This window comes from Pleurodeles waltl, chromosome 1_2 (assembly GCF_031143425.1).
Source record: "Pleurodeles waltl isolate 20211129_DDA chromosome 1_2, aPleWal1.hap1.20221129, whole genome shotgun sequence".
Lineage (NCBI taxonomy): Eukaryota > Metazoa > Chordata > Amphibia > Caudata > Salamandridae > Pleurodeles > Pleurodeles waltl.
In genome coordinates, this window is record NC_090437.1 from 1263480306 (window position 1) to 1263506685 (window position 26380).

The window sequence follows — 26380 nt, forward strand, 5'->3', positions numbered from 1 at the left end:
GGATGAAGTGTCTTTCCCTCTCCAAGATCTGGAACTGGAACTCTATCCTGCTGGAAGCACAGAGAGCCAGCCCAGGAGGCTCTGGACATGAATGGTTTCAGTTCTAGAGAGCCCAACTTAGGAATTCCACTTTAAAAAATGACTGTTAATGCTGCCCTTTGTGTTGTCAACTGTTACTGCTCTGCGTTACAGATTAGTAATCTTTATAAGCGGTTCATGTTGCCAACTGTTCCTGCTCCCCTTTACAGATTAGTAATCTTTGTAAGCGATCACTGTTGAAACCACTGCACCCTTCTTGAGCCCATAGGTAAGACTGTTGTCCTCCAGGAGGATGGTCAGTCTGGTATATATACTCAGTCTGTTGGACAAAAGTACTTGATAGACCAGTTCCAAACCTGTTTCCTCCCAGGCAGCACAAATTAAAGATTTTAAAGGTTGCTTTAAATGTATCAAAATTCTGCTTTCACCATTGAATTAGAGTTTGAACAACAAGTGGATAATATCATAACTTCCAAGTACCTGGTGCTATTCATGTGCCAATGTACCATGGCTTTACTGGAGGGCTAAATAAGCCAAAAATTTGAAATCTATTGTCAGTAAACTTTAGTGGGAAATTAACTATATGTAACACTGTTTAACAGTATTATAGTGTGCAGAGTCCCATAGCCAGTAAACCAAAAAAGAAAAGTGCAAGAGCCACTACATCATGATTTTCTTTCTTACAGCAGGATGGCAAATTTTCTACCTCAAAATATTGAGGGGTTTTCAAATTATTGGATGAGTTTAATATGTGTCCCTCCAGGAAATGTATCTTTGCATGCTTATGTCATTTATTTTGGCTTTGATGGCTGGTATTTGTGGAATCTCTAGAATTTGGGTCTGCCAAACAGACCATAACTGATGTGTCCTTCCTTGACTATTATCATCATCATGATCAATTTTAACACACTAAATCCAAACATTGGCATGAAAGTGACAGAGCTGATGCAGTCTAATCTGGAACAGGTGTTGTTTTTAAATGCTTTCTCAAGAGAAGTAGTGTTTCACTCTTTCTCAGAACATTAAGTCATCTCTTTCGTGCTGTTGTCTAGAAGGCTCTTCCTCCAGTCATTGCCCTCATCCTCCCAGGTGGAATTATCTGTTTTTTCCTAAGACTCCCAATGTCCTGACCAGATGATAAGGACAAATGAGCTATGTTTCAGCTAGAAAGGGACACTGCCTGAAACACTCTGCAGGTAAGAATCATAACTGTGTATATTTTATTGGACACTACTGGCAAACGGTGAGGCCTTGTCAGGACTGGAGATATGCGGGTTCTCCTTGAAGATAGTAGGATGCTCTAACTGCAGAATTCTGAGGGACTTGGAGATTTTTTATATATTGGTTACTTATATTCCGGCTAGCCATGTGTCACTGTCGTCTAGTTGACACCAATAATGCCTCTTGCCATGGTTGTCCTTATGTTTTTATTGAGCATATCTTTAATCTTGCTCAGTATCTTCAGATATAAGTTGGCCATGGATATTAAATTGTTAGAGGGTCATTTACAAGCTTGTTGCACCACGGTAGCATCATTTTCTTTTAATGCTTCGGTGGTGCAGAACAGTCCCTCACCCAACGCCATATTTACAAACTGGCACAATGGTACCATTGCACTAGTTTGTAAACCCTTCTGCCACATTACACCTGCGCCAGGTATAATGTATGCAAGGGAGGCGTTCCCCGGCTAGAAGGCCTGCAGGAATCTACAAGATTTCACTGTGTCATTCTAGTGTCATTTCTTAACGCCTGTTCAAGGGCAGGCATTAAAGTGAAGCTAGGCTGTTTTATATGGGCCTCCCCGAGCTTTCCTGGACTAGCTTCAACCTTTTTTACACTAGCAATGTGCCACAACTGCATCTGAAAATCTGACGCAGCTGTGTTAACGAGTGCCACGGTGGATTGTATTGTAAATACAGCACTACCATGGTGTTGTTAGGGGGGCACAGGGTGGCGCAAGCAAATTGGTGCATCGTGATCGATGCGCCAGTTTGTTCAGTTGTAGGCCCTAGGCGCAGATAAAATTATTAATGAAGGAGAGTGCCTATAGCAGCTGGTATATTGAAAGGCATAAGGGCTCTACTGCAAATAAAACATTACATCCACTAGGGGTGGAATTTTCTAAATTAAGCAGGAAGAAAGCAATATTATATTTGAAATGCTGAAGAAGAAGGTCTTCACTAGGGGTATACAAATTCACATTTTTAAGACATTTTCCAAACTTCTATAAAAGTTTTTTTTTAATTAAGCTTTTAGAGTGAATTGTGGTTTGTGGGTATCTCATGTGACTTCTTTCATGCAAAAGGTCACTTTGTCTAGTACTGTACCAGCAGAAGAATAGTTTGAGCATGAAATATCTCTCTGCAAGACATTTTCTTCATTAATGTGTCTCGGTGATGCAAACAATTTCACACAATTACATAAACAAGATTTTATGAAACTTTATATGCATTTTCCATGATATGATATTCATGAATGAATTAAGCTTTGTCAGCATAATTAAAACTCTGCCCATGTCTCATTGCTACCTGCCATTAGAGCTGGGCAGAGTCATTCAACTTACTTCAGTGGCACTACCAACATTGCAATGTTCTAATTCTCTTTCAAGGTTTGAGTCATTGTTAATTACCAGACCTGAATGAGCCCATTCATGCCCACACTTTGCATCCTTATTGACTGCCTACACAATGGTCCGGTGAACCCAACTCTTCACGCTACAGCAACCGCCAGCAATGACTGGAAGTGCGAGATCTGCTTGTTATGCTATAGCAAAGATAGCCCACGATGACCGTCGTTGCGAAGCTCCAGCAATGGCCACCTGCAATGCACGGCCCGACCACTGCGCTACAGAGACGACCATCCGCAACACCAAGCCTCCTCTTCGTGCTACGGTGACAATGATCTAAAATGCTCTCCATTCTTGTTGCAGCCTCCTCCACCATGAACTGGACCCTTTGTGCAGGACTTGGAGAATGTAACTTTTTCAGTGAGACTTACCTAGTCCCTAAATACGGCCCACCTTCTATCGAGGTCAGCCTGTGCTTGTGACTTTCTGTAGGTCTTGCATGATCAGAAGACCGTGAGTGGTGCTTCGTGGTTTAAGGTGCTATACTTTCTTAAAACATTGAAACTGCATATATCTGGTCCTACTTTGTAATTCTAGTATCATTTTATTTGGTAAAATGTACTCTATTTTTTCTAAATTGGTTTGGGATTTTTCTTGTGTTGTGTTTTGACTTTATTGATGTTTGTGTGCTGCATTACTACTTTGCACATTGCCGTTAAGTTAAGTCTGACTGCTTCTCTGCCAAGATACCAGAGGGTTAAGCACAGGTTAATTTAGAGACCTTTGTGATTCACCCTGACAAGAATTGTGGTTGTTGCTTGAGAAGGGTTTTCAACTCCCTCAACCTATACCCCAATTTCTTACATGCACAATGCTGTGGTTGAGCTTAGTAACTAATTATTTACATTTGCTGCATACTATTTCTAAATATTATTCATATTTTTGGGTACTATGGTAGTCCATGCATGATCACTGATGACATGAACATGCTTCACCAGCAGGAAAATAAACAAAAAGTACTGCTTTTGTACTTGGAGTGACATATTCAAAAAATACATTTTGGTTTCAAATGAAACCAGTAATCATGTCGCCAAAATGTAATAGCTTATTGGCAAGAACCCTGCCTAGATGCTGATAGGACTTGCTTTAAATCTGACCTATGAAAAATAAGGGGACCAGAGAAACAAAATTTTGAATGCAAATCCAAATAAATGATGATACAGGTCAGTGGTTCTACTGTCTCGAGATTGGAAATAGAGGACAATGTTGAATTATATGGAGCCCTGCAGGGCAGGAACTATATTTAGATGGGAGGCGGTCAAGACAAAGTTTGCATCTCCTCTCAGTCATGAACAAAGGATACTAGCCTAGAGCTAAACCTTCAAAACATGGCACCTGTAGACCACCGAGGACCACTTGAGTGTGGGTGAAAGTAAATATTTCTATATTGCCTCTTAGAATTAAGGCACTGGCAATGCCATCATTGCTTGTTTTTCTTAAGTTGCCACAGAGGTAGAAAGACTAATTTCTGTGCCACACGTGTCCATGGTGGGAAAAGTGTGCAATCAAATAGTTTCAAGATGACCTAAGACCTAACACAAATTGTAAGTAGAAGCAGTGCTTTCAATGGGCCAGTACTAACCAGTTTGGAGTGCCTGCACTTTTTTATTTTGAGTGAGAGAGTACCTGCACTTCGCAGCAGAAGTGCAATACTTTTAATTGAAGAATACCACTATTTCTCCGTAACTAGCAGGTACTGTGTTATAGGGTACCCACACTCAGTCGCAGGTGGCTACTCTCTATTGTGGCAGGGCAGGGCGGAGGGAGGCAAAACAAAAAAACAAAAAAAAATACATTAATTAAAAAAAACCTTACTTACCTCGCCGCCGCGCTGCTCCAGCGTCGCCGCCATCACACTCCAGGCATAGGCTCCCAGCCTGCCCTGCGTCAATCATGACGCTGCTCAGAACAGCGTTATGATTGGCTGGAGTGCCCTGGCTTGGTGCTCCAACGTAGACTGGGAGCCTGTGCAGGCTCGCTCCAACTCAGCTACATAGTGCCGGGTTGGAGAGAACCCTTGTGCGCTTGTGTGTTTGGACAGCCGAGACGGCTGGACAAACATATATGCGCACTGAGGGGAGTGCTCTGTGCACTCCCCTCCATGCTCATCACCTCCATGGCCCCTCCCCTTTCGTTTTGTTTTGAAAGGTTTTTAGCTCCTGCTGCTGCTGGTGGTGGGGGGGAGGGGGGGGGGACGCTCCTTTCCCCTAACGGAGGAGCCCCTCCCTCGCACACTTCTATTTTTCCATTTCAAGCGCAGGGTAGAAGTTTGCAAGTTTTCCCTACTCCACCAGTAAGAAATGTATCAAAGTTTGCACAATGTATTGCTTGGGTGGCATCACCAGTTTCCTTCAGAGGAGGGTCAAAGTGGAGCAACAGAAGAAAGTGATTCACCACTTTGTGATCAATAACAGCTCCACTCAGTGGCATGGTGGTGGCACTATCTAAATTAGAAGCAGTTGCAGCTGCAACTCCTGACTTGCCCCTTGCGACCCCTGCCACTGCCTTTGCCACGCCTGCCCTTAGACGTAGCAAATTCAGTGCCAGGAAGACAGTGACAGCTCGCCCTTACGGACGTCAGTTGGGGCTGCACTCTCTTTGTTTTTTGTCAAATTTTAATACATTAATTGTGAATAATAGTATATTATTCACCATTATTGTATTTAAATGGAGTACAGTTAGATGGAATATGCCCTTGGGAGGTTAACGCATCTGCTGGTTATCAAAAGAACATTGGGCATGTTCCAACCCCGAATCCCTAAACAGGCACCCCTACACTCCCTCGGTGAAATGCTGGTTCACCCCCCTTTCTAAAGCTAATTCCGGAACCTGCGAATGTGTCAAGCACCCTCCAGTCCTCGGTGTCCGAATTCTCCCCCTCTCCCCCTCCCCCCATGGGAAGAGACCCCGCGCACCGCTCCACGTATGTTTTTCGCTCCCCGCTGTAAATGCAAAAGCCCAACTTCACATATCTTCGCAGTTAACCTTTTTCTGAGCACAGCAAATGCAAGCAGCCGTAGGTCTGAAACTGGGGACATAACAGAGGTTTGCAAAGGATCACACTCTCCAGTCAATGGAAGAGCTGGAATTAGATTTCGGATCCTCTGGTTCCGGGACAGCACGCAGTTCTTTCTAGTGGTGTGGTGTAAGACCGGCCTCCCCTTCATCTGGCCTTGCACTGGGTGTTTACCTCATGGCTGGGTGAGATTGGGGCACGGGGGCCGCACGCCAAGTATCAATTAGACATCCCCTTTCAGGCTTTTTCAGAAGCACACTGCTAATTGGCTGGGCAGCATTTCAATCATTTGGGAAAAAGAGGGGCATCCACTTCCGCCCTGGGTACCTCATGATTAAGTACCATGAAACCATTCCTCTCCTCTCGCAAAAGGGATGAGCCAACCTTCTCTGGGATGGTTTCTCACCAAACACCCACGTTTGAAAAGACCGAGAAAGGGGAGGAACACCCCTCCACCTCCCCCACCAAGAAATCCTTGCGGCCCAGGGTGCGCGCGACACAGGGGAGTGGGTGGCGGAAATGCCCGTTTAACTGTATTGACGGCAGCCGGGGAAGGATTATGCTGAAATAAGTTGCAGGATGAATAAACAAGTGGTGGGAGACTGTGAAACGTGCATTTTTCTGTCGAGAAAAACTCTCGGCTCTCGGCCGAATGATTGTCTTTTAGGCGGAAAAAACGGACCCAAAAAAAAACACTTCGGCTGCTGAAAAAGTGCCTCATTGCGCACAAATTCTTTCCAACCAAAATGTAACATACGTGGAGCCCTTCGGTTAAACTGTTCTCACTTTGCAGGAAGATGGGGGGCGACTACTCTGATCATACACCAAGAACTACAGGTGTGACGTGTCACAAGCTCGTGCACCTGTAACATCACTGTACCCTACCAGAAAGCAGAATGTTTGGCATTAAAATCAACTGCATAGTAAAACGACGACTACAAAGTCAAACAACTGTGAATACTTATAATACTAAAAATAATAATACAAGTAAAAATCGAACAATCTGCTTTGGGAGAAAGGCAATTTGCACCAGAGAAAAGAGCCTGCACAATTTTGAAGAAATTGTATTAATGAGCAGCATGTCACCATAAATGCAAAAACAATCAACTTCGAAATGGCACACTGGCGACGAAGCGTTTTCTAGCGCCCCAAGACGCGATGCGCGTGCTTCCTCGTCTCCACCGCGAGCAGTCTCTTAAATTCGGCATCAACAAGCCCAAACAGCGCCAAAGAAATTGGTTGCTGCGTCCCCTTCCTCCCGCAACGTCTCGCTGCTGCTGGATGTGTTTTTGAGCAAGCTGCAGCTTAAAGCATTTTCAATTCCATCAGCAGTGAACATATATTACTTCCCCGGATGGCTAAAAATGTTGGGATTTTTTTTCCTCCCCCTTGCGCCACCCCTTCCCATCTGCGCGTGTCTGCGCGAGGCAGTGAGGGATCGTGAGGAGTTTTAGTGAGCGCAGGGCGCCTCTGCAGGCTCCGGCAGCAGCACAGATTCCGCTGAGAGGAGGGCTCAGCCTCTCCCTCCCACCCCCTGCACCCCCTCAGCATCACCTAACGAGGCAGGCAGGCGACCGAGGCATGGGAGAGCCAGCCCTCCCCAGCCGCCCGGGGACCGCGCTTGGAGGCACCGCTCCGGCTGAGGAGGACAAGGTTGCGCCGGTCGATGGTCCTCCGTGCTGGCACTAAACGCGTATCAGAGGGCTGCCGGGTCCTGGGGGAGCCATTAGCAGAGGGCTGTGGGTTTCCTGCCACCCAGGGAGCTGTGCTATTGACTGCAGAGAGGGAGGGAGGTGGACAGAGTGAGCGGCAGAGCGGGATGAGGTGAGCCACCTCCGGCGCGAGCTCAGGAAAATTGCGCATCTTGGATTCGCCGGCGCCGTGGAGATTTAGCCGCTTCTGGACGGACAGGTGTCAACAGATCTGGGGGTCTCTGCCACATAGGCATCTGTGCTATTGACTTAAGAACCGCTAGGGGAGGCGGACAGAGCGCAGACGGCGCAGAGAGAGGATGAAGACGGCCACCTCCACAGCGCGCACTGGTGAAACTTGCGCGTCTTGGATATAAACCGCACGGGGTGATCTGCCGGTCCCTGAGAGGTACGAGCAGAAGGGGCTGGGGTTTCCCACACCCAGGACGCTGGGCCAGTGACTGCAGAGTAGCTGGGGCGACTGGCAGAGGCAGCGGAGGACCAGGGACAGGGGAAGGCAGAGTGGCTGGACTTGGGTCACTTGCAGCTTCCGGATACACTGCAGCGCCGTGGAGAATCGACGGCCCCGTCTCTTCCAGGAGGCACCCGGAGCTGCCTAGTCTTGCCCACGCTGCCAAAGGGACTGCTTTGCCAGCACAGAAGGGTCTTTTAAGCCCTGCATACAATTAGCTGCGCACAAAGGAGGCAGCTGAATGGAGCTTGTCACACTCTGGGAAAAAGGGTGGGTAAGACATTTTATTATTTGAACTCATTCGAAAAGGAGGATTTTTCACCTGTATTTATTAGTAAAATTGTGTTGCAGATTTTTTTTTCTGTGACAACATCTAACATGAACAAAACAAGCCGTGCCATTTTTACCCCGTTTATGTTGTGAACTTTCCGTGCAGCAGGGCTCTCACACCCTCCGGGACTGCGCTATTTACTCACGAAATATGATGTAGGATTTTTTTTCCGCGGGAAAAATAGACTCAATGGACATTCTCGAGCCAACGTGGAACTATAGTCGCTAATGGATTTCCTCCTCCTGGGTCTCTGCTTAAACTGGTTGCTGAGGAAGCCCCCTGGGTGGATCTTGTGCACGCTGGGGGTCTTGCTGAAGCTCGCCCCCCTGGTGAGCGCCGGCTGCCCCCGGCTGTGCCGCTGCGACGGGAGGCTCCTTTACTGCGAGTCCCTGAACTTCACCGAGATGCCCCAGAATCTGTCCGGGGTGCTGGGCTTGTCCCTGCGCTACAACAGCCTCCCGGAGCTGCGTGACGGACAGTTCACGGGGCTGGCGCAGCTCACCTGGCTCTACCTGGACCACAACCACATCAGCTCGGTGGAGGGCAGCGCCTTCCAGCGGCTGCGCAGGGTCAAGGAGCTGACCCTCAGCTCCAACCGGCTCACGCACCTGCCCAACAGCACCTTCCGGACCATGCCCAACCTGCGCAGCGTGGACCTGTCCTACAACCTGCTGCAGGCCCTGGAGCCGGACCTCTTCCACGGCCTGCGCAAGCTCACCACCCTGCACCTCCGCTCCAACTCGCTGCAATTCGTGCCCGTGCGCATCTTTCAGGACTGCCGCAGCCTCAAGTTCCTGGACTTGGGTTACAACCAGCTCAAGAGCCTGGCGCGCAACTCCTTCGCCGGCCTCTTCAAGCTCACCGAGCTGCACCTGGAGCACAATGACCTGGTCAAGGTGAACCTGGCACACTTTCCGCGCCTGCTGTCCCTGCACTCGCTCTGCCTGCGCAGGAACAAGGCCGTCATCGTCGTCAACACCCTGGACTTCGTTTGGAGGCTCGAGAAGCTTGACCTCTCGGGCAACGAGATCGAGTACATCGAGCCACACGTCTTCGAGGCCGTGCCTCACCTGGAAACCCTGCAGCTCGACTCCAACCGCCTGAGCCACATCGACCCGCGGATCCTGGCCTCCTGGAAGTCGCTGACCAGCATCAGCTTGTCCGGGAACATCTGGGACTGCAGCCGCAACGTGTGCGCACTGGCCTCCTGGCTGAGCCGCTTCCAGGGCCGCTCGGACAACAGCCTGCTCTGCGCCAGCCCCGATTACGCGCAAGGCGAGGACGTCCTGGACGCCGTCTTCGCCTTCCACCTGTGTGAGGAATCCGCCGACCCGACCCGCGTGGACCCCCCAGCGCCCAACAAGACCTCCAGCTCCGGCCCCACCAACATCATAAGCAACGACGTGCAGGACATGGAGGTGGAGAGGACCACGGGCCTGGTGACGGTGACCCTGCCCTCGGAGCCCTCGGAGAACACGGTACAGATCCACAAGGTGGTCACCGGCACCATGGCCCTCATCTTCTCCTTCCTCATCGTGGTGCTGGTGCTCTATGTGTCCTGGAAGTGCTTCCCGGCCGGCCTGCGGCACCTCCGGCAGTGCTTCGTGGCCCAGCGCCGGAAGCAGAAGCAGAAACAGACCATGCACCAAATGGCCGCCATGTCGGCCCAGGAGTACTACGTGGACTACAAGCCCAACCACATCGAGGGGGCCCTGGTCATCATCAACGAGTATGGCTCGTGCACCTGCCACCAGCAGCCGGCCCGCGAGTGCGAGGTGTGATCCTGGCCTCGGGGGCGGTTTAAGCACGTGGGCAACCAAATGACAGTGGCCGCAGGCCGGGCTCCCGGATTTTGGGATTTGTTGCGCTTTCCGATGAATTTTGAGGCATTTCATGGCGAAGTAAATGTGAGAAAATTTTGTCTGGAAGACTTGGATATTTTAGCTTTATCGTGTCTTAAAATTTTCAGGACAGTAACTCTTACAACAAAATGTCATAATGATACCCCCACCCCCCCCATCCATCCCACCCGCTTTCGAAGATCTGTGAGTGTTCAGGAACACAAGGGTGGACAGAGAAGGTACCACATTGTTTTTTGTAAACTTCATTGTTTAAAATAAAAAAAAAGTTATTTACAGAATGTTCAGAGTGGTGTACACTAAATGTTCGAAGTAGACACAATTAGGCCTCCTAGTGCGTGTCATGGTGTGAAAGGTGACACTTATGTAGCAATGGGCAGATAGAGAACAGCAGGTAGCTTGTGGAGAGAGATGTTTTATTAGAAGCTTTGCGGAATCAGGTTCTTGCTCTGCGGTGGCCCAGTCGGTCAAAGCACGTGCTTCAGCGCGCTAGAAGTGACTTGCGAGTAACAAATTCGATTCCGTTGGGGACAATCGAGCATTTAATGCTTGAGGTCGATACTATTGCTCGGTTGGACTGGATTATTCAACACTTCTTATTTGTAGCGCCATGAACCTGCCACGAAACTGAAGACAGTGGCGCTGCAAATAACACAAGTAATGCATGTTTATGGCTGGGCCCTCAGAAATGAGGTTGGCGTGGCTCGTTTTCCCTTCCGTGACCGAGCATTTCATGTTTCTGTGGTTCGTGTGCCAGTGTGGTCTCCGTAACTAGGATAAGTCAACGTCCCTTTTGTCACTGTTATTACTAAAGTACGCGCCTGCCACCAAATCAAGTCTAGGCGCTTTAAGAAGACGTGTTATAGTTCTCAAACTCTGAGGCAAGCATGTCATTAGCCTCAGAGAGGATGAGAAGCCGAGTCACCCAGATCCATTAGCCTACTATACTAACGGATTTCTAAGAGTTTTCTGGAGGTTCTATCAATGTTTCGAGATACTCAAAAAATGTAAAAAAACAAACAAAAAAACGGATTGGTGAACAAACACCTCGATTCCACATGGTGAAGGACCATCCTTTCATATGGGGGTGGGGTGCTGCTTCTCATTTCACATTCAGAAGGACCATCATTCCATCCGTGTGGGTGATACTCCTGGTTTCTCCTTCTAAAGGATCATCATTTCATCGGTGTGGGTGATGCTTGTGGGCGATGCTCCTGGTTTCACCTTCTGAAGGATCATCATTGCATAGGTGTGGGTGGTGCTCCTGGTTTCACCTTCAGAAGGACCATCCTTTCATCCGCATGGGTGATGCTCCTGGTTTCACCTTGTGAAGGCTCATCATTTCATCTGCGTGGGTGATGCTCCTGGTTTCACCTTGTGAAGGCTCATCATTTCATCTGCGTGGGGGATGCTCCTGGTTTCACCTTGTGAAGGCTCATCATTTCATCTGCGTGGGGGATGCTCCTGGTTTCACCTTCTGAAGTATCATCATTTCATCTGCGTGGGTGATGCTCCTGGTTTCACCTTCTGAAGGATCATCATTTCATCCGCGTGGGTGATACTCCTGGTTTCAACTTCTGAAGGACCATCATTTCATCCGCATGGGTGATACTCCTGGTTTCAACTTCTGAAGGACCATCATTTCATCCGCATGGGTGATGCTCCTGGTTCCACGTTCTGATAATCGTGCCAGGGCACACGCTCTGGTTGCCACAGGGCAGTGACGCGGAGAAAGCAATTTAACGTCCGGCAGTGTCTCCGAAGTGAAATGGCGGGTGTAATCTGGCAGTTTCCTCAGGCAGGCCTGCTCGGAGCAGGCACTGGGCGCAGTCAGGACCCTCACCCAACAGCCTACTCGTTTGCTTTAGTACGACATGGTACCTCAGAGGGCACCCGCGCCCTGCCCTTCAATGGTGGGGCCGGCACTGAGCAGTCACCAGAGAACCCCCACAGCCTAATCACAGACAGTGGGGTGACACGGCCCCCCACCGACCTGCAGGTCGAGACGAGGCAGTAAAACTGCGCTCTAGCCCGACTACGGTATTGCTTGATGCAGGGGGGCAGCGGACCCTGTGGACCCCAACACACCTTTAGATATGTTGTAGGGCGACATTGCATATATTGTGGAGCCCTCCATTCAGTGAGTACAAGGGTCACGTCTTTACATATGCTGTAGGAGTACAACGGGCTCGTCTTTACGTGTACGTGTGCTGTAGGAGTACAACGGGCTCGTCTTTACGTGTACGTGTGCTGTAGGAGTACAACGGGCTCGTCTTTACGTGTACGTGTGCTGTAGGAGTACAACGGGCTCGTCTTTACGTGTGCTGTAGGAGTACAACGGCAGGTCCTTACGTATGTTGCAGGAGGACCAAGGGTACGCTGACCCGCCGACCTCATTCTACGTTGTACGGCTGCATTGAGCGTTGCAGCCCCCGCCCCTCCAGTCTCGGGGCGACACTGGGCTTTGCAGACTCCCCACTCATCAGCCGCTACGCATGTCGTTAAGCCCCCCCCCCCCGAATATTTACATGTGCTCTTGAAAGACTTCGCGCACACTATACCTCCTCCTCCTCCCTGCCCCCGTCTATTGATATCTTGTAGGGCTGCGCTGAGTTGCGCCCCCTCCCTTCTTCAGCCTAGCATAAATTGTGGGGTGACACTGGGCTTTGCAACCTCCCCACCTATCAGCCTCTACATATGTCGTGGAGCGCTGTAGAGCCCTCCCCTCTGTTTTTACACATGCCGTTGAAAGGCATCAGGCACTGTCAAACCTCCCCTCAGTAAAACGACGTGCTCTATGGCCACTCTGGGCGCTACATCCCACCGCCCCTACTTCAGTCCACGTATGTGATGTGTTAGGGCGATAAAAAGAGCGGACGTCATTAGAGACGGCGTGCTGCGTGAAGTGCACTGGCCCCTGCAGACCCATCCAAAAATGACCTGTTGCTGCAGAGAGACTCTTGGCGCTCTCAAGCACTTGGCACTTTAGAGAGCGCCTCCCCCTCAAGACGGACATGCTGCTGTGTCCTCTTCTAAAAGAGCCCCCTCAATCAGAAAAGATCAGTATGATCTCCCCCCCCACAAAAAAAAAGAAAGGCTTGTTGTTGCAGAAGGGCAGTGTACGCGTCAGATGTCGTGTGAGTGCCGAGAGCTCCCTCCTTCGCAAGCTGAATAATTTACTGTAGGATGGGCATGGCGACTTTAGAGAGCTCCCCCCACCCCTAATGCTGCAATGGAAGCCCAGTACATACTTCAGGGCGCCCTCCCCTCTAGATGAACATATTGCACCAGGCGGGTTATGGTGTTTCTAAACGGACCAGCTGCCTTAGATGGAGAGGGGCCCCTTGGCTTCGTAGAGACCCCAGATATGCCCGCTGCTAGTACCCAGACAGCTCGGAGAGGCATCCTTCCGAGGATGGGCCCGCTGCTGTTGGGGGGCACTCACCCCCGGCAGTAGGAACAGGGCTCAAGTCAAGGGTACTCCTGGTTAGATGGGGTCTACTCTGCCAAGAGGCTGGCCCCCACCAAAATGTGCTAGACTTTTCCCGCTGTAATTTTCAGACACTGGGACACATTCAGCAGCCCCTTGTTGTCTGCTTTTGTTCTGAGCAGGGACATGCAGGGAGGAGGGGGCTTACTAGCTGGGCCCATAACGAAGGCCAAAGTTAAAGAGCTAATAGGCCTCCTTTCCTTGGAGCATCACACCTAAATGTAATGGAGAAGAAACAAAGGCATACAGCTTGTCACTCCACAGGCACAAGTTTGTTTTGGTTCAGCCCCTTCATAGAATGGATGTGCATGCTCTGTAAGAATGTCAGCTGTGTTTGTCTGTCCCAGTATTTTGTTTGATTTCTTTTGTAGAGCTACTCGTCCCAATGCGGGGTATCTGAGCACTTTATTTCACACATACACATTACAAATTGACACTAAATCATCTGTGTGTAAGTCAGTGAGAAGGATGTGATTCATAAAACAGTGAGGGTTACAAGGTGTAGGAGCCACAGGTCAGGCATAGATAGATGTGCTATATTAGAGGGATTCTGATTTATAAACTGCAAGTAGCAAAAGAATCCGTTTAAAAGCAGTAACCCACTTACTCATATACATAAAATACAAATCTGTTATTGGTGTTTTACATAATGTGTTTTGCAGTAGACATATTAAACTCCATGCAACTTTGATTCAAAACTGGGACGAGACAAAACACAAATCTCTCCAGCAAATATGTTATCCTCCAGAGTTATCTTACCCCTATTATTATTCCCTGATATTTAGCTGGCAGGCAAAGGTCTCTGCAGCAACTCTTAACCCCATAAGATATTTAAAAAATGCAGATGTTGCAACCAATTAAACATAACAGATTTACTTTCACATTTCTCCTTATTTCCGATTTCTTTGTGGCGGGGTTTTAGAAAATAAAAATATGAACTGAGACCCAGATTTTGCGTCAGGGTTGGGTCACTTTTTTGACACAACCCAGACGCAAAATCTCATTTGTTAAATATTGTAATGCCGTCAACTGTACCCATGATGGGCCTGCTAAACATATGTGTGATGTCTTAAGATCTGATGTCACTTCTTGTGATGTCACTTCCTATGAGGTCACGGGTTGTGAAGCCAGTTCCTGTGATGCTACGTGCAATGTCAAACGCCGTGATCTCAAGCTCTGTGATGTCACGTGCCATGATGTCACTTGCATACTGCCTAACTTGGTTAGTTCCCCCATCACTTTTATTTTTAAGACCTGTGCCCTAGGTTGGAAGGACACCATGTCTAAAGGCTGAGTAGTCCACTTATAGAATGTCCACCTCTTGGACTTCGGCTTGTCTGTCCCTTGATGTCCATCACCGAGTGTGCATTCTGAGGATGTGTTCAGTATAGTGCCAACACCGAGGTGTAAGGTACATGGACTAGTATCAAGGGTGTAGCAGCTGTGATCTGATACACTGAGCCTCCCCACAGACCCCCCGTCGCTCCATATATACTTCTTTCAGTCTAATCCACCGCAGCCCCCCTCCTCTACAGCCCAGGGCTGTGCTTACAGACCACCAAGGACAGGGTTAGTAGGCGCCTCAGGCTGTCGCCTCGCATACACTTGTAGCCCCGGGGGTCCGCAATGGGCTATTCAGTGGAATAATCCACGTATAGAGGGAGTGCATCCCTGAGATATCTGAGACCCCCTCATCTGTCACAGGGGGGCTGGCACAGTCGCACGCTTTCTGCGCGTGGGTTTGATCGTCTGGGACGAACACCCAGATTATTAAACTGTGACCCCTTTGCCGCCCTACACATCTTCCCCCGCCATATGGCCAGTGTGTTCGTTACGCACAAGCAGCGCATCTGACCCTCGGGCGCGCAGCTCTGCCTTCATTGAAGAAATAAGCCGGTTTGGAGACCGATATAAACCAATGCAGCTGAGATGGATTTCAGTGTTGGAGCGGAGGGGGGGCTAGGGGGTTCATTCCATTACTGACTCATTTGGGTTACGGCCTACCCCATCCATTTCTCATTTCAGATTCATTTCTGGAGCTATTTCGGAGGTGGTGGGTGGAGTCATACAATAAGGAGGGTGGGTTGTCTCAGGGGAGAACGGGGGTGCATCATGTGGGGGCGCGGGCGTGTATCAGACGCATCGATCATTAATAATCCCGAACTGCTCCCTGCATGAAATCCTTCCTGCGGATGGGGCATTGTGCCCGTGTCCCTTTGCCCTGTGGCAGACCTGCTTGCAGACCACTAAGTGGCCGGTGCGGTTTGCAGACTGACAGGTGCGGTGGTGCCGGGCGCGCCGGTTCTTACTAACAGGGGCAGTAATTCCCGGTGCAAGGTCCGTGGTCTGGTTTGGGGCCGCGGAACAAGTGTTGTATGCTTCGGGCACGGTGGGGCTGTGCTATTTTGATGTCCTGCCTGTTTCATGCGTGTGCGGTGTGGATGTGGAACTGGGATCGTGGCTGGGTGGTCTGTGTGTGACGATCGGTTTGGCCGGTGTGAAGAGTGGGTCCGAGAGGTCTCAGGGAGTACGCGTCTGTTTGTGTGTGTGTGTGGGGGGGGGGGGTTATTTGTACACATATAGGCGTTTGTGTGTGCAGGAATAAGTGCGTGCGCTGTTTGTGTGTCTACACCACTGTGTGCGCCGATGTGTTTGGCCGCTGTGAAGGCTTGGGTGCGAGAGGTCTGAAGTGTAAAGGTCTGTGCGTGGAGGCGTGTATTTGGAGGGGGATGTCTACATATAGGGGTGGGCGTGCAGGCATGATTGCGCGGGCTGTGTGTCTATACCACTCTCCTGTGTGCATCGGTTTGCGTGATCGGTGGGTGTGAAGACTCGGGGGCGAGAGGTCTAGTGTAACCGTCTGTGTGTGGAGGTGTGTATTTGCGAGGCGCTTGTGTGTGCAGGTGTAACTGAGTGCGTTGCACCCTCTGTGTGCGTTGGTTTGTTTGTCCGACGTTGAGAGTGGGTGTGAGAGGTCTGTAAGGGTAGGCAAGCGTCTGTGTGTGGAGGGTGTGTATGCATGTAGGCGTGATTGTGTACTGGTGTAACTGCGCAGGTCATCGGTGTGGGGGGGGCTGTTTGTGTGGAGTGAGTTGCAGGTGTCTGCCTGGATATCTACTGTTTCGATATATACGTCTTTCTGTTTCACGTGTGCAGTTCGTAAGCATCACATTATGGATGGCACGTCTGATGTGCGTGCCCTCGGTCTAGTATGGGTTATTGTATTATTTACTCGCCATGGCCGTGCGCCTGTTGAACGTCTGTGCGCTGCAGGTGCTCGCAAGTAGCATGTGTCGGTGTGGCTGTGAACTGTGATCCTCTCACGAAGCGCGGGGGGGCGGATTGTCTGAAAATGCGTCTCTTCGGCGGTATGTTCAGTGGCCCCGGGTGTGGAGGTCCGAGCGGACCCGCCACCTCACACGGCGGCATCTCTTTTTCACACGAAATCATTTCTATTCCCCCAGTGAGGAGCTGATAACACACGGTGGAAGGGGAAAAAAGACGGAAACTACTACAAAGAGTGGATTTCCAGCTCGTTTATTTGTTTTTGGAGGCTTTTAAAAGCCAATGTCCATTTTTTGGCGTAAAAAAAACTCTCAGGACATCGGTACCATTTTCAGCAGGCTTGTTTTCATCAGGAGGGTGTTTGGAGGCTGAGGGCGCAGAAGTGCCTTCTAGGTAATTCTTGGCACAAGACCCCGCCCCCTCCAAGGCCACTCCTCCCTCCTCACACGGTGATTTTTTGGCCTAAGGTTGGCTTGATGTATGTGTGGAGTGCGGGTCCGAGTGGGATACCCCTTATGGCTGTGTCTCACATGCGTGTTTCTGTGGTAGGCGCCTTTGTGTTAGGTGTCTGCTTGTTTGACATAGAGTAGTGAATGCATATGTAAGTGAGGGGTTGCCCCCTCCAGCCGGGTATTGCCTCGAGTTGTAATCGAGGTCCAGGACTTTACATAAGTTCCAATCAATTGCATCTTTTTGCTTTTGTGAATTAGCCCTGAAGGGGCTGCGCCGCGCTCCTCTGCTCACCAGTGGGGCGCCCCGAGGGTGCAGCGCACCTGCCCGTCCGCTGGGGCGACGATGGGCGCTGTTGAGTCACCCAGACCGCAGATCCTAAGACAAGCAGGGCACGTGCCAGCAGGCGCCCCCTGCAGCTGGAAGGAAGCTGTAGGGTTGGGGCAGAATAAGGACTTTTATGTACATGTTTTGTGTGTAGGAATATTTGACTATTTCAGGTCTCCATTCGTGATGCTGGTGTACTTCAGTGCTATAACCGATTGACATCTGGTTTCCATTTTTTTTGCGAGGCTGTGTTTGTGCGCTTTCAGAGCTTATTGGCAGAAGGCGCTAAATGTGTTAAATAGAAACAAGAAAGTCAGCTCGTAGCTCACAGAAGCAGTCGATCGCGTTATGGAGAGCATTTTAAGGAAAAAGCGACCGTTCAACATAAACGCAGTGCAGATTACAGAAATTAGAATGTGAGACGGTGACACCTAACAGCTTTCATTTTAAGGCGCACCAACCTGAATGACTAACGTTTCTAAGCGCTATAAAAAAACCAGACGTTACCACTGTAAACGCCACCCAATTTACCGATGTAGGGAGAAGGGAAAGCTGCCCTGATTTAACCCGTCGCCTGTACATCACTGCATCTTTTAGGAGCGAATGTTTACCCACCAAGTTACTCTTCCAGCACTAACATTGTGCTGCGTAGTTTTCATTACAGCGCACGTGCGCGCACCGCATTACAGGCACGATCACTGACCGCACACTATTACTACCGCAGGCCGTGCGCAGAGAGCAGGGATCATCACCCGTGCGTTCAGGTGTTCGTGTCCTGTGCCTGTATTCTGGGGACTCTCGGTAAATCACATTCAGTGACAGTTTGGATGGGGCTCTGACAGGATGGTTCAGTGAGAAGAAATCTTGGTCCAACTTAATCAAAGGGTGTTAATAGCTGATCCGTGCCCCGGCTCTCGAACACCGGGTGCTTCTGCACAAATCATGTTATGTGTCTGTGCCTCAAAGAGTGATTACATGTAATGCAGGGAGTACCCCTCACTGAGCATGCGGTGTGGGGATGAGATGGAACACGCCACACTTCTTCACATACTATTACACTGGATTTCAGAATTTTTAATGCTGCGCAGTAAAAAAAAATATATAACGGTCCCCCCTGAATTTTTTTTCACAATTATTCTATGAAGTTGGCAATGTTTAAATGTGTCTAGGCTTATTTAAACATTGCAGTTAAGTTCTGTTACCATTTTAAAAATGTTATCTGCTTAAAAAAAAGCTCTGTTATCTCCAAAATAAATTTTTGGGCCAGAGTCTGGCGCGCCCCCCATGATCACTTGAGGCTCCCCGGGGGCGGCCCGCCCTCCAGTTTGAAGACCCCCGTACTGTTGTGATCTGGTCTAAACTGCACCCCAAACGTATCTGTCTCTCTCTCGTCCCTCCTCTCATAATCATGCCCCCTCCCTTCCTCCACAACAACTCACATTTGATGCGTTTATGTCGTAATCTCCTGTCGTGATAACGTTCCCTGTAGTTTATTGGAGTGTAGTGCATCTCAAATAACACAATAACAGAATAATAATCACCCAGAACTGTCCCGTCAAGCACCACCCTCTTAAACTTGGAGTGTCCCTTGTCTGCACCCCTACCGGAGCTGCACACAAGGGGGTACCATGCCCCCTCACCCCCCCACTCCCCACCCGTGCTCACTCGAGCACTTCATTGTCACCGCTTCCAACCTTCGAGCTGCTCCAGGTTTGAACGCGATTTCTGTTAAAACTGAGTATAAGACCCGAAAGTAGCCTTGTGTGTAGCACCTCCACGTCATTTCCGCCGGAAATGAGCAGTGCAGATTTAAACTCGCAAATGCACCCAGCTTGTCGCGGAAAGGATCCCAGTCAACCCACACCGAAGCTAAAATAAAATGAAAGACAGAGGTGCATGCATCCGAAGACAGGACAGAGTAAAGCCCCCGTGGAAACGGAAATTACAAGCCTGTGATTTAATAAAGGCCTCTGCCTAACTAGAGAGGTGGGAGGACGGGAGCGAGGAGGGGGCGGGTGAATGAAGTTAAAAGAGCCGGGAACGTGAATAAGGAGAATGCAGAGGGAGGGTCGAGGGAGCAAGAGGGGTGGAAGAAGGGTGAGAGGGAAGAAGATGGGCGAAGGAGGGTCATTGGAGCAATGAAACGGTGGAATTCTGGGAGCAGAAGGGAAGACGGATGAGAGACAAAGGTTACAAGTCACACTGGTAGAGAGGGAGAGGAGAAGATGGGGAGAAGGTATAAACATGGAGAAAGGAGAAAGTATAAGAAGCAGGAGAAGTGGGTTAATGCAGAGAGGACGAGGAGAGAAGATGGAAACTTGATCAAAGGAATGACTATCCAATTTTGAGTAGGGCACACGTATATTTCCTAAATCATTAGTTGATCTGCTATTTACTCCATATTGAGTTAAATTCCAATTTCCGAGCATATGAGGACGCTCAGACACATTAACTACAATTCGGTGTTGAGGTGTAGTTAACATTTTTTTTATTCAACGTTTCATTTGTATCAGACCCAGCCAACGCGTTTCGTTCCCTCCATGGAACTTCATCAGGGCTTGTTCCAATCAGTCCTGTCCAATGTAAATTTTTTCCCTTGTTCCAAGCATATCGTTACACGAAAAATCCCAATGTGAGTGAAAAATCCGGCAGCATTTCGGCGAGGTGAAATGCTTGGAACGAGGGAAAAATTATACATTGGACACATATACTGGAAACTACACCTCAACACCGAATTGAAGTTAACTTGTCTGAGGGTCCTCATATGCTTGAAAATTTGAATTTCATTCATAACAGATCAACTAATGATTTAGTAAATATATGTGTGCCCGCCTCATAACTGGATATTTGTAATGATAGGTTGGCAGCAGTTGCAACTGGAGGACTGGGCACCAAATGTTTTAATTGGATAATAAACTGGACTTGTGCGGCTCAGTGGAACCACAACTGCATTTTTACAATTACACAAAATGAGGGTGCTATTGTGCAACATTCTCTGCATCAAATACATTTATCCCTGTTGAGTTATCATCACTAGGTTAGATGTAAACTTTTTAGAGGCCTTCAATGCTTCTTATTTTCACCTACTGGTTACAACTGAGGGTCAGTACATTCTATTGGGACAAAAGCAGGAGCGGCTCGCGGTGCTTTGTAGGAAAGGGCGGTGCTCGGGGGGGGGGGTTGGAATTAATTAAAAACAAAAAACACTTATCTGCATAGTCGCCGCTGCCACCGCCGCGCTGCTTCTCTGCTGCAGGCACATGCTCCCAGCCTGCCCTGCTGCCGATCCTGACGCTTCTCAGAGCAGTGCCGGGCTGGTGAGAGCATAGTGCGCATGTGTGTTTGGCCGGCCCAAGACGGCCCGCCAAACATACATGCACACTGAGGAAGAGTGCTGTCCACTCCCCCCAGTGCTCGTCACAGCCCGTGGCCCTGCCACTTTTACTACAAAACGATAATAAACATAGTTTATTATCGTTTTGTAGTAAAAGGTTTTCAGCTGCTGGCAGGTGGGGGGGGCTGACGATTCTCTGCACTAACGGAGGAGCCGCGCCTGGACAAAAGTACTGCTAAAACACAGATATTGATACTTGTCTGTCTGGCAAACTAAAATACATTTGAGTGCCAATGTTATCACTTAGCTACTTCAATATAATAATTTCTGGGAAGTGGAATACTGGCACTTATTTTCGGCCTGTCCTGACTATATTACTTTAGTAAATCATACGCTCAAATATGCTATGTTCATGGCCACTGGATTACTGACCCAGGGTCGGACCAAATTATGCAGCAGGGCTGACAAAATTATGCAGCAAGAAAAGGCAAGTTATCCTGCGTAATGCATATACTTGGAATCAGTAGTTACTATATTGTCATTTTGACGCTTGTTAACACTGTTTGGGCAAAGGTTTCACTTCCCTACTACCAATGTAACCTCTAAATACAGCAATCAGCACCTGAAAGGTGATCTGCCTTTGTGTGCGATAGGATCAGCTCTGCACAGCAACATCTTCAGTAGCATTTTTAGTAACTTTTGAACCATTTGAACTAGAAATATATTGTATTAAACTCTGCAAATTACATAGAAGGATATGGCTACTGGGATATTTCTACTGAATGTGATGTAATAAATGGTTGAACATTCATCGCTACTTATCACAGAAATATTAGCAGAATAATTCAGAAATAGGAGGGAAAAGACATTTGAATTCACTAAAATTAAGACTAAAATGTCAACAAAGCAAAAAAGACATTTTCATGTGGCTCTTCACAAACCACCATTGAACCTACAACCTCCCATCAAAGCAATAAACATTAAGGGGGACATAATTACTTTGGCTAAGTTCTGACAGGGAGGTTGCCGCCAATGCGGCTGCCTCCCCACCGGCCCCATTACAAGTTTCCAGCTGGGTCAGCGGGGAACATACTACAGCATTGTCACCAGCTTGTAATAGAGCTGGCGGCTATGTTGTGGTGCGAGAGGTGCACCAGCACCCATCACAAAGTTCACTGTCTGCAAAGCAGACAGTGAACCTTGTGACAGGGCTGGCCAGGGGGGCCCTTGCACTGCCCATGCCAAGTGGATGGGCAGTGCAGGGCCCACCCTGGGGCACCCTGCACCCCGTCTCCACTGACCTTTACATGGCAGAGTTACCGCCATGTAACTGCTGGCAGAGAGGGGGTTCGTAATCCCCAGAGCGGCGCTGCTTGCAGCGCTAACCTGGTGGATCAGGACTACCAGACCGCCCTGTGGAGGAAAACTGGTGGTGCTGGTGGTCCGACCGTGGCGTTACCGCCGTGGTCATAATGTGGCAGTCGGACCACCGAGTTGGCAGCGGCCCGACTGCCACTGCGACCCTGGGGGTCTTAAGACCACCAGGGTCATAATGAAGGCCTAAATGACTCAGTTACTTAATATTCAAAATAGCAGTCATTTTGTGCATAGTTTTGGGATGCAAGCCATAGACAATTTTAAGGAATTACAAAATGCCCAGATCATACATCTGATCTGAATACTAACACTAATACTAGCAAGTAGCACTACCCTGGGGATTGCAAATCCCATTTACGCCAGCCTTTGCATGGTAGTCACACCACCATGCAAAAGCTGGCAGAAAGGTGCCCCCTGCACTGCCCATGCAATTGGCATGGGCAGTGCAGGGGACCCCATGGACAGCCCTGTCGTGCTTTTCACTGCCTAAATTACAGGCAGTGAAAAGCGTGACGGGTGCTGTCGCACCCGATGCACTGCAACATTGCTGTCGCCTCGATTACGAGCTGAAGTCAATGTTGTGGTGTGTGTCCTGCTGGGTGGGTGGAAACGCTGTTTAGGCCGGCCGGCCCAGCAGGAGACACGTAATGGGACTGGCGGGCGGAAAACCGGAGTGGCGGTATTCCGGCCCAATGTGTTTGGCAGGCGGCCTCCACCTCCCGCCAAACACATAATGAGGCCCTCAGTTTGAATTCCATAACCTTATACATTTACATAAGCTCTTGCTCATATGCACCCACACATCTCCTTGGTGACTTGGAATAAACTGATTAACAAAGGATATGTTTCTTTATCCCTTAAGTAAACTCACCAACGTATTTCTTGATGTGACTGAATCACAGAGTGCCTTCTTCAGTTTTTTTCTGTGCTTGTGGGTGACAGTTTTGTGCAATGCACAAATGAAACACAAGCATATGTCATATAGTAAAAAGCTGGGACAAAACCTCCTCATCTTCTTTAAAAAACAACCTTTCGGGCCATTATTCAATCAGATGACTTGTTGGACACAGAGGCCTAGATTTAGAAGTTAAAAACTATTTTTGGTTCTCCAAAGTGTTACTAAGGAGGGTAAATTCCAGGTGAGTGTAAATGAGTTCCATTTTTTGTGCACGTTACATATTTTGCCTAAATTTGAAAAGTTCTAAAGTAGGTGTGTATCCTTTCCAATAAATGATGCATTTTTGAAAATTATATGAGTAAACAATTATATGGAAATATTAAGGCTGAAGGAAGTGCATTTTGTGGTCACGCTAAGTTAGTGAGGGCGAGCGAGAATTGGCATCCTCTAGCGTGATTTTCGGGTGCTAGGAGAGCACTCGGTGATATTTTTCCTACGCCAATGATTGCAAGTAATCACAACGAGAAAGCGGATGCTCGAGTAGAAAATCAACTCGAGCAGCAGTCAAATCTACTCGAGCAGCAGTGCCCTCTGTCACGCTGCCTGGTGCCATTCTTGCAGATTTTTCAGCACAGAATGAGCTTCTGGAGCTAAAAAATCAGCGCGAGCAGTGAGGCATTTCGATTTCTGCACAGTCGCGGAACTCCATAGAACAGAGTTCCCTCCACCACTAGTCACCACGAATGATAGATTTGTCAAATGTAATTGTTTTATTTTTGATGACATCATATGTCATTATCAGTTCAAAATAGCAAGACATTTCGAGGTACAATATAACTGTGGAAAAATTATTGTGTATTTTTGTTTATTGGAGTTTCAATTTAAGGAAAGTTGATATTGGACTTGACAAGGTGAAAAGTATACACATTGGAGGTAAAATACAGATTTTTTGTTATCAAATAAAAATAAAAGCATCAAATTGAAATAGTTGTTAAGGTTGCGTTGGCATGAACAGCAGTTTCCGTAGTTGGTAAGACAGAATGACTTGTATCCAGGCACTCACATAATGGGTGTTACTTTGGCTCAATTCAAAATTTTCTTTTATAATTCTGGGAAAAAATGAAAGCATGGGTTGGCCCTCTCACAATCCAAGTCAATACGTTTATGTGTCATTGTAGGAGCTTCTCACAGTGGATAATCCTACCTCCAACTATCTGTGACAGTTCCTTTGTTGAGTAATTTTAGGCTGAAAGAAAGATGCAGAAAGGACACCCAAGCCAACAGCAGTAATAACACCATATGCATGTTTGGATTTCTTGCTCCACTGCCACAACAGAAATTACCATAATCTGAGCTCTCTCTGTTACTGGAGGAGGAGGAGATGGTTACTGTCAGAGGTGAATCTGTGAGACTCCTGGGCCGGTCGAATACCACTAGTGATACATCTCTGCCCCCACCTCTCACAGGTGGTACCTTAAGTTGTCTAACAGTGAGACGAAGAATGCCAATGAAAATATTGTCAATGATTGACTTTGCCATTCTCACATCCTAATGCTTACACCTGCTCTCACTTACATTAGGGCCATTGGTTAAACACACAATTACATTTAATGTATTATAAGAAGTAATTCATTAAAATATCATGACCAATAATATTAACATTGGTAAATATCATTAATTGAAAACACTAATGTATAAATATGTGGCCTTACTGATCACTAATTTGTATGATTTACATATAACTTCAACTGCTCCATTTAAATTAGGATGCATTTTGAGACCCTTCTACCGCTAAGAACACAAACCATGACTGTTAAACAATTTGATCTCCCCCCACTGAACGTTTTCAGTCACTTGTTCTTAAGTGACATCACAGGAGCATAAGGCAATAGTCTAACCACAAAATATAAATGAAAATAACACAACTTCTGAAGCCCCACTGAACATCTTGGCTTGCCACATAGGCTCCATCATTTAACATATTATATGTGGACACTCTTAACTCACGAATGAGAAGGATAGCATTCAAAAACATGTGGATCCATTTAGTTCAGGATATTATTTAAAGAATCTAAAAGGCAAAGGTTTGACATGTTTTTATGAGGGGTGGGCGTGACATGTGTTATTTGCTTTAGCATCATTCAGTGAAATTACAGCAGTATTACGTAAGATTACACAAAATTACAAGACAAGCATAACCCTCCATCAAACACTACTTTCTTAGTGTAACATGCCCCCTTATGTCCAATATGAACCTAAAGATGCATTTTGAGTGAAGAAAATAGTGCTAAATGGATCAGAACAGGGAAAGCGTCAGCAAACAGATGCTCGTGCTGTATCCCTGTGCTCCTGAGTAGGCATTTTTGCCACAAAGACCTCAAAATTACGTGAATGGGTGCAACTGCATAACTTTCAGTAATTTTTCATCAAAAGAATAACGCAAAGTACTGAAATGACACCAATTACTCTGGCATGATTAAAATTTCGCCCTGGCCTACTTTTTCTAGCTACTTCCTCACCTCACATCCAGACCAATCAGAATACAGAATCACAAAGCAGAGGTGCTTGTCCAGCAAGTCAATACTAGGTGACTGCCACCAAAGCCACCAATAGGCGGCACCATAAAGAATCGTCAAATATGGGCTTGGAGGAAAGGGTGAAGAAAAACTCCCTTTTAGGAGCAACAAAAAACTTTGCCGGATGCAGGTACGAAAACCTAGGCGGCCCCACCACTGCGCGCACACTTCAGTAGAAGCTATTGATCACGTGGCCCGCTGCAAGGATAAAGCGGAGTGCAATCAGTCACTGAAATTGTCTAGGAAAGCAAGCTATGCACAATTAATGACAGAATGTTGAAACCTATCCTGTGTCTGTCTAAGACAAACCATTACTTGTCCAGGCAGCAGCTGAGAAGAAAGATGGATGCTCAGAAAACCATTTGTATCTCCATGGAAGGTGTCTTGCTTGTACTGCATGAGCTACAGCCCAAAACCTAAAAATACAATTTTTCTCTCATTAGTGGCTCCTTGAAAATATCGATATTTTTTAGATAATAACCTCTCGAGGATGATATTCATGTTTAACCCCTTTCTTATTGTAATTGGATCAAGTTCATTGATCAAGGGGAAGTAAAATCTAAAAATCCAATGCCGTAAAGCGCATTCCCCTATCTAGAAAGAGAAGGA

The 26380-nt window shown here is 47.9% G+C and overlaps 2 protein-coding genes across 3 annotated transcripts in view; one reads left to right on the forward strand and one right to left on the reverse strand.

Annotated features, from left to right (window-relative positions):
• The window catches only part of CTNNA2 (catenin alpha 2), a 2570005-nt gene that overhangs the window by 1152907 nt on the left and 1390718 nt on the right, over positions 1-26380 (reverse strand). The window lies entirely within an intron of this gene.
• LRRTM1 (leucine rich repeat transmembrane neuronal 1) lies at positions 7118-10315 on the forward strand. Its single transcript, XM_069204661.1, has one exon. It carries the CDS (start codon positions 8403-8405, stop codon positions 9954-9956), a length of 1554 nt encoding a protein of 517 aa, XP_069060762.1. The 5' UTR covers positions 7118-8402; the 3' UTR covers positions 9957-10315.